General features: G+C 46.1%; 2 protein-coding genes across 9 annotated transcripts in view; both read right to left on the minus strand.

The window, feature by feature from the left end:
* SVOPL (SVOP like) overlaps positions 1-4,306 on the minus strand; it is a 106,183-nt gene extending 101,877 nt beyond the window's left edge. For all 4 annotated transcript variants that reach the window (XM_027968856.3, XM_027968855.3, XM_060415137.1 and 1 more), the window contains exon 1: positions 4,122-4,306. The gene's annotated coding sequence lies outside the window, so the exon portion shown is untranslated. The remainder of the gene's footprint in view (positions 1-4,121) is intronic.
* A 1,728-nt stretch (positions 4,307-6,034) lies between these two features.
* The window catches only part of ATP6V0A4 (ATPase H+ transporting V0 subunit a4), a 70,394-nt gene continuing 60,998 nt past the window's right edge, over positions 6,035-15,430 (minus strand). For all 5 annotated transcript variants that reach the window (XM_042248887.2, XM_060414893.1, XM_060414892.1 and 2 more), the window contains 4 exons: positions 12,337-12,447; positions 9,699-9,816; positions 7,721-7,892; positions 6,035-6,461 (listed from right to left, as the gene is read on the minus strand). In XM_042248887.2, the coding sequence (XP_042104821.1) occupies positions 6,368-6,461; positions 7,721-7,892; positions 9,699-9,816; positions 12,337-12,447 (495 nt within the window). In that variant the 3' untranslated portion in view covers positions 6,035-6,367. The remainder of the gene's footprint in view (positions 6,462-7,720; positions 7,893-9,698; positions 9,817-12,336; positions 12,448-15,430) is intronic.

A 15,430-nucleotide genomic window follows, 5' to 3' on the forward strand; every position in this document is an offset into this window, starting at 1 on the left:
AGACTCTTGAGAGTCCCTTGGACTGCAAGGAGATCCAACCAGCCCATTCTAAAGGCGATCAGCCCTGGGTGTTCTTTGGAAGGAATGATGCTAAAGCTGAAACTCCAGTACTTTGGCCACCTCATGCAAAGAGTTGACTCATTGGAAAAGATTCTGATGCTGGGAGGGATTGGGGGCAGGAGGAGAAGGGGATGGTGGAAGATGAGATGGCTGGATTGCATCACCGACTCGATGGATGTGGGTTTGAGTGAACTTCAGGAGATGGTGATGGACAGGGAGGCCTGGCGTGCTGCAGTTCATGGGGTCTCAAAGAGTCGGACATGACTGAGTGACTGAACTAAACTGAACTGAACTGAAAGGATATATACAATGATCCCAGTTGATAAAATTTCATTTAAATATGTACTCATATAGAAATTTCAGGAGATATGTCTGAAACTGTGTTTTGTCTTTCAACAAATATTTATGGAACATCACCATGTATCAGACAATAAAATATAGTGAAAAGGGTTCCTGTCCCCAAAGCACTTACAAACGGGGGACAAAGTCAAGTATTCAGATGGGAGCCACGTGGTCCACGGGTGGTAGGCAGAGGTTGCTTTGGCAACGTAAGGGAGGCCCTGCTCTGCCCAGTCCTGGGACCTAGGACAGCCAGTCTTAAAGGACTGAGGTCTGAAGGACAAGAATTTGGCCAAGAGGAAAAGGTGAGGAAAAAATTACCTGGCTGGTAGAATTTAGGGTGGCTTTTTCTTTCTTCCTTTTATACTTTTCTGCATTGTTTAATTTTTAGAAAGGCTATGCCTGTTACCATGAAAGTTCTGGAAGAAATGAACCAATGAAGATGCCCAGTTGATGTGTCATAGGGCTCCCTAAGTCACTGACACCTGTGCCAGGAGCCCCACCTGCCCTCTATCACTGGCCTTAACCTCCTGGGTCAGGATAGGCTCTTGACCTGGAAACAATCAAGTCATTGGCCACAAGTCTAGAGGGTGGCCTGGCACAGAAAGCCCCCATTGCTAATGCTGGTGTTTGCACAATTTTGTGTAACTAAATTATAAAATTAATGCCACTGAACTGTTCGCTTTATAATTGCTGCAAAGGTAAATTTTATGTGTATTTTTAGCACAATTTCAAAAATTAAAAACAAGAAGAGCCATTATATAGGTAGTAGATGTCTGCAGTTGATATAATCCATAAATTCAAGGAAAAAAATGTTAAGATTCTAGTGGAATAATGAGCACACTATATAACGAGGAAATTCCCAAGAGAAATTGCAAATAAAACTGGGAAATTGTTCACACCTGTAATAACTGACCAAGTTATAGAAAGTAAAATCTTTAGGTATCCTCTGTGTGTGTGTGTGTGTGTGTGTGTGTGTGTGTGTGTGTGCGTGCGCGTGTGCGCGTTTGCTTAGTCGCTCAGTCTGGTCTGACTCTTTGTGACTCCATGGACTGTAGCCCACCAGGCTCCTCTGTCCATGGGGATTCTCTGGGCAAGAATATTGTAGTGAGTTGCCATGCCCTCCTCCAGGGATCTTCCAAACCCAGGGATTGAACCCACGTCTCCCACATCACAGGTGAATTCTTTACCATCTGATCCATAAATTAAATGTAGGAAGAAGGAAGAAGAGAAGAGGGAGAGAGGGAAGAAGGAGAGAAGGGGGGAGGAGGAAAGAAAAGGCAGGATAAAGGAGGGAAGGGAAGGGGGAAAGGGATGGAGAGAAGGAAGAAAAGGGGAGAAGAGGAATTAGAGGTGACAAGGAGGGAAGAGGGGAGAAGGAAGGGTGAGAGGAAGCAGGGAGGGAGAAACGGCAGTCAGCAGCATGGTGACACAGCGACTGAAACTCTTCTGTTCCCTCACCGGAAAATAAAAATAATACCCTCTGCCTTCAGGAGGAGCAGCCTGCTGCCCTCCTAGTGACAAGTCGTCCCTGAACCTTGCTGATGGGGTGGCCACTGAGATACAGGTTGAGGTTGCTGGGGAAGGCTTCTGCGAAAGTCCTCTTTTGCCCCTCTGTCTCCTCCCTGGATCACGGAGACATGATGGCTGGTGCTTCAGCAGCTATTTTGGGTGGTGATACAGATATGAAGTTGGAAAGATGGAAACTCTCAGCCAAGTCTGAGCATAAGCTAGAAAAGAGCCTGGGACCTGACGACCATGATGTGGAGCTCTTCTACAGCTTTGACCTGTTCACCTGCAGACGTGTTTTCCATGGGGATGAAAGGAAGCTCGCTCTTGTTTGTGTGTCTGTGTGTCCGTGTGTTTTCTTTAGGCTAGTCAAGCGAAGCAGTGGAGTAGAGAAGGAATGAAGAAGTCTGTAACTAGCTATGATTAATTGTAAACACCAGTATACTCGGACTAGCCAGGTATGTGTGACTTTTAGCTGATAAACTTTCTTAAGTGCATTATGAGGATTAAATGAAATGATGCTTGTGTAACATGACACAGTGCCCACTGCAACACAAGCACTCGTGATAGCACTGTTTCTCATCAAACTACTAACAAAATTTCTAAAATTTCACCACAATCACAAGTCAAATACACTCAGGGTAAGTTAAGCATCTACAGAGTTATCAAATCTGTATTTCTCCAAAGGCGATTATTTCTAATATTCAGCCAACATGAGAACACCTAGGACTCAAATGGAAAACTATCCAAATTGGAGGGGGGGGTGGGTAGCTTGCTTCCTAAAATAGATTGATTACACTTCAGGAGTCAACTTAAGTGGTGATAGGAAGACCTCACATGTGCAATATGCCTATTGGAAAATAAGACCAAAAAAAACTCCAATCAGATATTTAACACAACATCCACCCTTTTCAATCACCTTACACTTACAAAGGGCAAAACAGAATGGATTAATTTTCACTAAAAATGATCTTGTTGTACATTGCTTTCAGTTATAAAATCAGTGTATTTTACAGAAAGATCTTTTGAAAATGGAAGAAACTAGCTGCTGCAGGGGTGAGATGGTGGACAAAACAGTGGGCAGTCACGTGTGACTCACTCAAAGGAGTGAACCTGTTCAGTTTCACCAACTGTAATATCAGTCTCTCTTGAAGATGTCTTGACTCAAATGCAAGACCAGCCCTTGAAGATGATCAAGGCTCAGATGCATTCTCTATGTCACTGGAGGTTGCTAAAGGGTTGGGGGGTAAGAAAGCCAAATATACCAACTACCTGAAACAGAAAAAGTCCTCATTCCTGCCCTAGTAAGTTATACAAGGCCTTCAACAGCAAGATTCCTTTGGCGGGGGCATGCTGGTTGGGGGGGAGGAGTGCAGGGGTGTTGATTAGATATTTTTAGGATTTTGGTATTCACATTTGTGAATTATAAAGGGGCTTACATTCCAAGTCATTAAGAGGACACTCAAATACTAACTTGAAGTTAACAGATAAGGAAAGTATTCTCTGTTTTCTTGAGTTTCCACCAGTTTCATAAAATAAGCTTTCATAAACGGGACAAAATGTTTCAGAGATGGATATGAGTGAGACATGTTACTGAGAGATAGAGCTTGTAATCTTAATGCTGAAATGGAGCTTTGGAAGAGCTGAGTTGGCATTTTCTATTCTTTGGCTCCCTAAGTCATTCTAAATCCCTTCTAGCCTAGGAAGAGGTTGGACAGATGGATGGATAGAGGCAGAGATGGAGTGATGGATGGAGGGACTGGTGGATGCATGGTGGATGGACAACATGTCAGACCAATTCCAAACAATATAGATTGACATGGGGAAGACGCTCCATATCCTTCACTATCACTCCTGAAAAATTTCAATGGAAAGTAACCATTGCCCACCTTCAAAGAACTGACACATCGGGGATTCACTGTGAAACTCCAGGACTCAGAAGGAGTTCAGGTTTCATTAAAAAAGGAGTTCAGGACATTCTATTTTATTGCATTTTGCTGTGCTTAATTTTTTAGCCAGAGATGATTGAGCCATGTAGAGCTTTTAAAAACTGAACTTGTGTGTGTGATGTAATTTGTTTGGCAATATCATCAGTAAGAAGAGCAACATTTTTATACTTCATCTGTATTCAGCCAAGCACTAATGGTCAAATTCCCTCAGCCCCCCAGAGCAGAAAAAAACCCAGAACTATGTTGCCCATCAGAGTTTCTTACCTCTGTATACTTCCTGGAAAACTTTCCTATTTCGAGCTCTTTTTCTCTACCTTACTGCAGCCAAGTCTTACACAGAAGCTGGACCATGCATGGCCTCTTGTGGGCTTCTGGACTTCCCTTTCCAAGAAGCCCGGCTCTCAGATCTTCCCTCCTCCTTTCGGCTCAGTTCTGTGAACAGATTCTTTGAAGAACAACCCTGCGTCCTGAGCTAATGAGTGACATTCAGGTCACACCCTCTTCTCAGCAGCCTTTCACCCAATCCCTTTTTAAAGAGGAAATTACATCTCTCATTGAGAAAGAGACTGCCAATCCTTGGAGGAAACTGCTATGTCGATCCCAGGGAGACTGCAAATTTCTGAAAGAGCAAGGGTCCAGGCAAGGGGCAGAAGAGACAGCTTTGCTCCTTCACGCCTGTTCTCACAGTCATCACTGTTTAGAATTACAGGGCAAAAGACTGTGATTCACCTAAGCATCACATATTTTTAGATAGCCATTGAGAACGGCAGTGATGAACTGAGAACCTTGAAACCATCTGGTGACCTTGGCAGCATGGGGATTTATGGACTTACAATTGCCACTTACACACAGCTTCAGTCTGTCCTTTCCTTCCAAAAGTGCCATTGGCCGAACACCTCGTCCATACCTGGTGCCCTATGACCGCACCTCCCTCCCCAACCTACAGGGGTGGAGAGTGCTATTTACAGTTTGGCGATGGGAGGAACAACTCCATTTCCTGCCCAAAAGCACACCTGATGAAGTACCAGAGTGGGAGCTCAGACATACTTCTTCCGACTCCAACTATTATTCCTGGGCTCAGCCTGTTTTAATCACTAAAGCAATACTTGTTGAGCACCTAACTGGGCCTTAAATTGTGCTGGACAAGTCGTGACGCTTGGCATGGACGGTGACATGGACACTTCCATGAGCACCAGTCAACCCCACAGTACAGAGAGGCCGATGGGAGCTTAAAAAAAAGGTCTGTCCAAAAGACGATTTGGCGTCTGGTCAGATCCTCTGAAACCTGATTATGAGTTAGATGCTATGTAAAAGTGCTCTGTAGACTATAAAGCATGGCACCGATGTTAATGACACTTAATTCCACCCGTAGAGTTACCATGTGCTCCGTCGTGTCTGACTCTTTATGACCCCGTTGGACGGTAGCCCTCAAGGCTCCTCTGTCCATGGGATTCTCTAAGCAAGAATACTGGAGTGGGCTGGCATTTTCTCCAGTAGATCTTCCCAACCCAGGGGTCAAACCCACACCTCCTGCGTCTGCTGCATTCACAGGGGGATTCTTTACCACTGACTTACCTGAGAACCCCATAGTTACCATAAAGACTGTAATGAACCTGGATAAAGGCCCTTCAGACTAGTTGACAGAACACATATTATTCTACACCTGGCTCTTGGAAGTTTGCCAGTGTGGGTGCCTAAGAAATGACCAGGGGCCGACTGACCCAGAAAGCATCAGGACAGGCTGTCCGGCCATCTCCTTCCCTGCAAGCCATTTTCCAGAACCTGCTGAAGCCTATGGATCCCTTTCCCCAGTTACCCCAGCATAACGTGCATTGAAAATAAACAAAATCACTGTTGAAGGTTGTCACACTTCATTCCACAGGATTTAATGATTCAGAGAGCCACACCGGGGCCAGCCCTCCCTCTCAGCAGAGAATATTATCTGTTCTTCCTCACCTGGAGTGAAAATTCATGAGAAAGTTCCTAATCCTGTAAAGTTTAGCCCCAGACAAGGAAAAGAAGGTGTTTGAGGAAGGAGGAAATGAAGAATTAAAAAAACATAATCCTTTCCTAGGATTTGTTTGTATAACTCTATTGTTTAGCTTTGGCCTATCATTATCAGTGCTAAATTTTACAGAATAGTTTTCTTTAAAAAAAAAAAAATCTTAAAGAAAGCGTGAATGGCCCAAAAGTTTTTAATTACATGAAAACATGAGTTTGGCACTCCCCCCCACAACTCCATCGCAATCATTTTAGTATTCGACAATAGGCCCCAGGTGGAAATGACTTGCCCATGTAGTTTCTCTATGACATGGTGAAGTCATATCAAATCCCAGGGCTTACAGATAAATAATACAGGGCTTCCTGCCTCCAGTTAGTGAGAACAATCATTCCATTGATGGCCTTGCGCAGGCTGACTTTAAAGACAAGACGAAACTTCTTTCATTGGCACAGAGACTGGAACAGGAGGTGGCCAGCGGAGAAGGCAGCCACAGCCTCCAGACGTGCAGCTACTCCTCAGCTGTCCCATCCAGGATTTGTTTGAAGGAGAATGGAGAGAACTTGTAACCAGCCCCGGTGTAGAACTTGTTTTGGAACTCCACCCTGTTGTTGGGGGCAAGGAGAAGGGGAATTGAACACAGAAATGAGAGGCTGGCAGCCGGAAGGGAGAAGTGGAGAGAGGGTAAAATCAAGCCCCAGGTGAGGAAGGCACCCCTGGCAGCCACCACAGGAATCCTGGGGTTTCGAGGCTTTATTTTCAAACCCTTCTCTTGCCTCCCCCTGACACCTTCTTCTCCACCCTCCATTTTCTCCAGGCCTTCACTAGTGACCTCAGGGACCACAGCATAACCTCCCCTAGACCCCCAACCACCAGGGAAGTCCTTTCTGGGCAGCACTGTCTGAAGAGATGGTCATGGGACAACATATCACCACGTGTTACAAGGTGGTTCACTTCCATCCTGATCTTCAACTGTGGGGCTTACATAACTGCAGAACCACCAGAGCCTTGACTTATACTTTTATAACTTACATAACAGATACCACAAATGGTCATTTCTGTGTTACTATGCTGCAGAGTTCATTTCTTTAATGACATGGGTAGATATAGCCTCAGGCAGGGAAGGCTATGATTCTCTCAAATCAACAGGTGAGATGGAAAACCTTTTCTTTATGAACAGTGGCCACAGACGGAGGGAGGAAGCATCATTGAAGCTAAGGAGAGTCTGGTCAGGACGTATGGGAAACCTGATGCTTCAGTAGAGAAGACACACCCAAAATTCTTGGCTGAAAATTGACCCAGGAGAGAAACAGAAGGCTAAGCAAACGTCCGCATATTCATCAGTCCAGTGATGGCCAATCATCTCCAGACACATCTATGAATGTCAAGGGCCTCCAGTGAGAGCCTTCTTCCTGGGGGTACCCTCCTTGAGTTTCCCTTTTCCGAGAACTATTTGCCTGTTCTGCCGGTGTAATTCCCACACTCAGCAACAAGGGCCAGAGAGCCCAGATTCGCTCAGCATCTCCCTCTGTGAGCCTTTCCAATCCATCATCTTACCAACAGTTGGGGTGTCCCTTATGAAGCCAATTATAATAACAAATGAACATTTAAAAGGAGTGAATGGGAACTAATAAATCTTCTAGAGCAGTCACTGTGTGTGTGTGTGTGTGTGTGTGTGTGTGTGTGTGTGTGTGTGTAAGACATCATTTAATATTACACCAAGAAGGGACGAAATTAAGGTTCCAAAAAGGCACAGGAGTTGCTAATGTCACACAACAGGTCAGGATTTGAACCCAGTCAGCTAGCCCTCCGTCCCATCCACCCTCTTTCCCGAGAGAGTGTCTACACTACAAGCAGTTCATACCAGTGCAGCCGCAGGGCATGCAGGAAAGCAGAGAGGCCCTCCATGATCAGCAGGATGGCTACCGTCAGAACAGCGAACACGGCAAAAATGATGAAGACCCCAATGAGTCCTCCCCAGCCGCGCACGTGAAGGCCGATGTGCATCACCATTGTCCAGAGCACTTCAGACAGCTCTGCCAGACACAAGAGAAACACGCTCAGCCGCGTGGTTTCATGGGCAAATGCAGATCACCCCCATACAAGAATCCTGGATCTGTACACCCTACGATTCAGCAACTCCACTCCCAGGTGGAGGACGTGGGCATCTGTGCCCTAGGGTACCTGACTATGGTCATCTACAGCAGTTTTGGAGGAGTTTCCATCAAGAGGACAAGTGTATGATGGCACATTATTCACCAGTGAAGGTGAGCAAACCGTAGCTACTGGCAGCAACAAGAAGGAACATCTTACGCCAAAGAAGCGAAACACAAAGGAATACATGTAATACGATTTAATACGTACTGAATTCAAATTCATATATGAAAGCCCTAACCCCTAAGGGATGGTACTTGGGAGCTGGGGCCTTTAAGAAGTGAATAGGGGGACTTCTCTGGTTGTCCAGTGGTTAAGACTTTGCCTCCCAAAACCGGGGCCAAAGGTTCGATCCCTGGTTGAGGAACTAAGATCCCACATGCCTTGCGGCCAAAATACCAAAACATAAAACAAGCAATATTGTAACAAGTTCAATAAAGACTTTAAAAATGGTCAACATAAAAAAAAAAAAACCTTTAAAAAAAAAAAAGAATTGATTAGGGTTAGATGGGGTCACACAGGTAGAGTCTTCATGATGGTATTAGTGCCCCTTATAAGAAGGGACACCAAAGAGTCCTCTCACTCCCCCTTCCAGGGACATACTATAATTACAGGAGTTTGTACAAGAAAGCAAGCAGCCAAAGCAGTCAAGACCACACTAACTCTGAGCACCTGCTTTGGCTGTAAATCAACAACCAGGCTCATTTTCACTGCTTTGGTTTCTATTTATTTAACACACACTTCGGCCTGGCTTCTCTGTTCTTGGCATGATGCCCAGGGCTGGGAATGCAGAGTTAAAAGCCAGGGTCCTTACCTTTCAGGAGCTCACAATCTAGTAGGGAGACAGGCTAACAAGACAGGGTTACAATCTGTACTAGGTCAGAGCACCTCCAGAACCTAGGCAAGGGCACCTTCCAGACTGGGAACCAGGGAGGAAGACCACCAGGAAAGGTGCCAACCATGTTGAGTTCTGAAGGAGGAATGAGACATCAGGCTGGGGAGAGGGTTAAAGAAGGGAAGAAGATTACAGGTGAGGGAGCCGCAGGGCAAACACACAGAGGGCCGAGGTGGCGTGGCATCTTCAGGAGCCTCAGGGCAGTTCCTCATGGCCACTACACAGGAAATGGGGAGGGGGGTGGGGGTAACAGAAAGCCAGTGGGGGCATGGAGAGAAACACCAAGAGTCAAGACTGGAGAAGCAGGCAGAAATCAAGAGCAATTTCAAGTTAACTCCATGAGTCAAGATTCCAGATTTAAGTCATTCTTGGGGCTTGAATCTTTACCAATAAATACAAGCGGCCTGTAGAAACTAGGAAAGGCAAGGAAATAGATTCTCCCCAAGAGCTTCCAGAAAAAACAGAGCTGCCAGCACCTTTTTAAGCCTTCTGCCCTCCAGAACTGTAAGAGAGTCAATTTCACAGTGTTCTAAGCTGCTGTGTGCTGCGCTGTCACGTCCGCTATCATTTGTGATAATTTGTTACAGCAGCAACTGGAAGCTGATACAGAGGGTAACCATTTCAGCAATACAAAGCCAGACCTACTGAAAAAAAGTCACTTCTATTAACACTTTGAAAGATTCTGGCAAGCACACCAGAAACAACCCAGAAGGCACTTTCCCCTCCAAGTACATTGCATCTGCTTCCGAAGGGACGTGTGATGGTCACCCTGCCAGGTGGCCCACTCACTCACGTGCGTGTGCCAGACTGAGGGCCCAAAGCCGGAGGTAGGAGGCTGTGTTGGAAATGCAGCCCAGGCAATACTCGATCGTGTGGATGGCCTGATGCACAAAGATGTCTCCAAAATTGAACTGAAAGAGAGAAATTTCTGATGTTACTCCATCAAGTACTTTCTATGCGAACACATTACAAATGATATATGGAGAAGGCCTGGGCTCTGCTGTGAAGACATTTCTAGTTGAATGAGGGGGAAACAGGTGGAGAGAGTCACAGCAGCGCAGGAATGTCTGGTGAAGAATGAACCTTAGCCAAAGAGAGGTCTGGCTTAGTCCTGGCTGCTGGGAAGCAGTCTCGAAACCCTTGAGATTACCCAAGTGAAAGACAAGTCTATATTCAAGCTCCACTGGTCCCTGGGACTGCACCTCATCATCTTTGCTAATCTATACAGAGGCACTTGGTAGTTTACGTGGGCGCTGGCCTTGCCTGAAAGACCTACCATGTGGTTAGAAACTTGAGACTTTGAGCCACATGTTATCAACCTAAACCCAACTCCAGGGAGGGAGTTGGAGATTGAGTGCAACCACCTGGATGGCACTTGGGTCAGTCACATAATGACACCCCAATAAAACATGAAACACAGAAGCTGCATGAGCTTCCTGAGTAAGCAACACAATAACACAGCCGCATGTCAGTGTCAACGCCAGGAGAGCTGTGCATCTCTAAGGACACAGGAGCTCTGCATTCAGAACCTCCCAGTGTCAGATTCTGCTGATGTGCCTCTTAGGAGGATTACTAATGTGCAGACTTTGGCTGTAAATAACACTGCAGCTGAAAGTACAGCATTCTCCTGAGTTCTGTGAACTGTCTACAAATGACTCAACCCGAGGGAATCTGAGGGCTCCCCACCCCCCGACTTGTGACTGATGTCAGAAGTGTTGGGTAGACTTGGAAGTCTGGAGATGTGTGCTGTTGACCTGGAGCTGGGCTAAACGTGGGCGAGGACTAAAGTGGGAGGAGACCTGGGGAGGGGTCACAGTGATAGGAACGTCTGGTGAGGAATGAGCCTCAGTCACAGAGAGGTCTGGCTGAGTCGAGCCGAGCCTGTATGCGCTTTGTCCTGGGAGACCCAGGTATGACGGTACTGGGGGAAAGAGCCATACAGCAGAGCCTGGAGTTGCCCCCACAAGGGCAGCGGGTTGGTGGAGGAGCTGGCAGAGGCACACTGACTGGATATATCCTGAGGTGAATGAGGAAGATGGATGAGGGAGGTCGTACAAGACAGGCTGGGGCTTGATGAGTCAGAAGATGTGTGGGTTGCAGTCTAAAACATTCCAGCAGGTCTGAAGGACCTACTAATACCAATCACCACTAACAAGGGTTATTTTCTATATCTGGAATCTTGTTGGGAAAACTTTCCATGATCCAGTTTTTCAGTAATTCTGACTATCCACTGGTACAAATGAATACTTTTTTAAAAAGTAATTAATACCACAAATGGAGCTACTTATAGCATCTCTGAGGCCTCACAGGAACCCTCTTTCCACTCCAGAATTAGAAGACGCTCCAGTTAAAGCCCCCAGCCAGGGGTTCAGGACTCTGGGTGACTTCAGTCAGGGGATAAAAAGTCAGCTGCCTTGTCTGGGGAAACATGGCACATTCCCAAAGAGGGGAGTGGCTGCCCTTGGACAGAAAGGGACAGGGAGGGAGGAGAGAAGAACACGATTTGGGAATTCATGTGCGAGGCAATGTCACAAAGATAAGTGAACAAAGCCGAGAAAGAGCCAGGGTTGAGGCAGGAGCAGGCAATGGCAGCCGCTCATGCTTCCGTTGGGGCGGAGGACTGGCAATAACCCACGTCTTGCTTCAAGATAAGGGACCAGATTTGGGCTCTGTGACTGTAAATGAGGGCACTGATGGGGAAAATAAACCAGCAGATTCCCAGAGGCACAGTTCTGAGCCAAGGGGTCCTTGGTAACATTTACAAGCTTTTGTGTTACTAAATTTGAAGCTGATATGCATCTCATATTCAGAGCAGTACCTGGGCAAAATTTTAAAATGCCCCCTGATTGGTTGGTAAGTAGCTGTAAACTCAAGTGCTCCCCCTTCCCTGGGATCTCCCCAACTTCCCATGACTTAGGGATGACAAGGCCACCCCCAGCAGGGTCTTCCCGGCCCTCCCAGCTCTCCTGCTTAAGTCCAACATGATAGGCTGGTGCCCACACACTGCTAAGTCACTTCAGTCATGCCCACATGCTGCTGCTGCTGCTGCTGCTGCTAAGTCGCTTCAGTCATGTCCAACTCTGTGAGACCCCAGAGACAGCAGCCCACCAGGCTCCCCCGTCCCTGGGATTCTCCAGGCAAGAGTACTGGAGTGGGATGCCATTGTCTTCTCCGTGCCCACACACTACTGGCTGTTAAATACATGAGCATCCTCCCTGGCTAGAACTGACCTCTAGAACCTGTACAAACTGCAAGCCTCCATAGAGTGTCAAGTCCCAAATACCTCTTCTTTAAATAAGCCATTTTCCCCCTAATATTTTGACTGTGCAGCTTGTGGGCTCTCAGTTCCCCAACAAGGGATTGAACCCAGGTCATGGAAGAGATGGCACCAAACCTTAACCACTAGGCCACCAGGGAGCTCCCTTAACTACCTCTTGATCGTGGTCATCCTGAGCCCCATGGGCACCTGCAGAAGCACTGCGGCCAGAGCTGTCACCCTCGGTGTTCTCGGTGGGGTCTTCTGGGATTCTGGAGGCCTGCAGCTGTCAGCAAACAAGAACATGAAATGGCAGGTTCACTTTTAGGATTACAAAAACCCTCTATAAAATAAAGGCTCTCATTAACTATTAGCTATGTTCCAGATACTGTTCTAAATTCTCGATTATCTCATTTACCCTTTGTAACAATGTTTTTTATGTAAACACAATTATCCCCCCATTGTACAGAAAAGTAAACTAAGGTACAGAAAGGTTAAGAAATGAACCCACAGGATTCCACAGCTAGTTAAGGCTAGTTAGTGACAGAGTAGCATCAGTAGGCAGTCTGATCCTGGGCATGTACTTTTCTCCATCGTGTTCCAGAAGGTGCCAGATTAATCATGCTCTTTACAATAAACCAACAGTCTTGTGACCCAAACAGCCAGATTTCTACAAGCAAATCTAACGAGGAGGGATTAATGAGTGCTACTGTCTGAATGCTTGTGACCCCCACAAAGTTCATGTTAAAATCCTAACCCCCAAAGATGAAAGTATTAGAAAGTGGAACATTTGGAAGGCACTTAGGTCATGAGGGTGGAACCCCTGTGAATGGAATTAGTGTCCGTTATAAAGGAGGCTTCAGAGAGCCCCCTAGCTCCATCTGGTAAGGACACACAGAGACGATGCCAGCAGTGAAGCAGGAAAGTGGTCTCACAAGAAGGTGATGATACTGACACCCTGGTCATGAACATACAGCCTTCAGAACTGTGAGCAATAGATATCTATTGTTTTAGCCACCCAGGATGTGGTACCTTTTTACACAGCCCAAGTGGACTAGACAAAGACTTTTCCAGCACAAACACACTTTTAATTTTTTTTTTAATTTTTACTTTATTTTGCTTTACAATACTACATTGGTTTTGCCATCCATTGACATGAATCAGCCACGGATGTACATGAGTTCCCCATCCTGAACCCCCCTCCCACCTCCCACCCCATATTATCTCTCTGGATCATCCCCGTGCACCAGCCCCAAGCATCCTGTATCCTGTATCGAACATAGACTGGCGATTCGTTTCTTACATAACACTTTTTAAAATAAAAGCATTACTTTATAAAAATAGCTAAGAGGCTTCCCTGGCAACTCAGTGGTAAAGAATCCATCTGCCGTTGCAGGAAATATGGGTTCGATCCCTGACTTGGGAAGATCCTGCCGGGGAGCAACTAAGCGCATGTGCTGCAACTACTGAGCCTGTGCTCTAGAGCCCAGGAGCTACACCTGAGACCATGAGTTGCAACCACTGAAGCCCGCGTGCCTGGAGCCCAGCCTCCACAAGAGAAGCCCCCACAATGAGAAGCCCGAGCGCTGCAGCTACAGAGTAGCCCCCGCTTTCAACTAGAGTAAAGCCCACGCAGCAATGAGCATCCAGCACAGCCCAAAATAAATAAAAATTAAAACTTTTAATAATTTTTTTAAATAGCTAAGAAAAGAATTCAAGGGGAAAAAATCTAGTTGCCATTCAATTTGGCCTGATTTTTATCCTTGAGTCAGAAAAGAATAGTTAACTCAAGTCACCCTGAAACTTGATGTCCCAAGGCCAAAGTTGTTCCTAGAATGATTTCACAGGTAGGGTATTGCAAATTAGGCAAGAAAGTGTCTTTAGTGTTCTTTCTTCAGCACATCTGCTCCTAATATTTGCAGACCTTTGGACAAAGGTACAAATGAAAGTCCACGTGCCACATGTTTAAATATTTTAAAGGTATAAATTAAGCCAACAAAGTCCCAAACAAAGTATATTCTGGCCTCTGTCTTGGCAAATAAATTCTCACAAGAGCTTGGAAAGCCAGGTGCAAATTCAACACCCCACACCAGGACAGGGGCACACAGGAGAGTTGGCCCCGCACCTGGCATGTCACCCTTCCCTTCTCACCTCTGATTTCACCTCACAGCACAGGGACCATGGCCTTGTGGGCACATGTGTGGGCACTCCCACCCAAGATGTCTACGTCCCACCCACACTCCCCCACACACTGCTGCCCCTTGACTACACCAGGGTCAGCAGCGCCCAGGGGCGGGTTGGCCCTTTGTATGACCCAGAAGTAGGCTTGAGCCCCTCTGGACAGGAATTCCAGGGTGCCCGGTATCAAAAGGGGGCTCTGGGTCAGCCTCTTCCCTTGGCCTATGGTTCCTTGCCCCATGGTGAGGAAAGGGTCTCAAGTTAACATTACTTTGTCTTCTTGAAATCCTATTTTCTCTCCCTGTCAACTTAAAGAAGAAAATATCAAAGAAGAAGTGGAAGACAGTTTTTCCATTTCCGCCCCCTAAATGCTAGGCTTCTCTGGACATATCCTGAAATTGGTTCAAGTAAGCATAAACAATTGTGTAGAAGTGTGATCCGGGGGACTTGGAAAATCTCCCTGACTCTTTTTCCTATTCAAAATACACTTTTCTACCCCCCTAATAAACATCTCACAATGTCTGAGCTGGATGCTGAAATAAAATAGTAATCAACTTGAAATTAGCTACTTGCAACTTTCTAAAACGGTATAAAACACATGCAAAAAGACAGACACAGGTTGTACACAGCAGCACTATCTATACTCACTAACACTGGAAAAAAGCCGAATAACTACCAACACTTCGATGCTTTCAAATTGCGGTGCTGGAGAAGACTCTTGAGAGTCCCTTGAACAGCAAGGAGATCAAACCAGTCAATCCTAAAGGAAATCAACCCTGAATATTCATTGGAAAGACTGATGTTGAAGCGGAAGCTCCAATACTTTAGCCACCTGATGTGAGCTGACTCATTGGAAAAGACCCTGACGCTGGGAAAGATTGAAGATGGGAGGAGAAGAGGGTGACAGAGGATGAGATGGCTGGATAGTATCACCAACTCAATGGACATGAGTTTGAGCAAGCTCTGGGAGACAGTGGGCAGGGAAGCCTAGCAGGGTTCAGCCCATGGGTTGGCAAAGAGTCGGACATGACTGAGCAACTGAAAAACAACTATCAATACATGAATAGATAATTGAATTTTGGTACATCCAT

Source organism: Ovis aries, chromosome 4 (assembly GCF_016772045.2).
Source record: "Ovis aries strain OAR_USU_Benz2616 breed Rambouillet chromosome 4, ARS-UI_Ramb_v3.0, whole genome shotgun sequence".
NCBI lineage: Eukaryota > Metazoa > Chordata > Mammalia > Artiodactyla > Bovidae > Ovis > Ovis aries.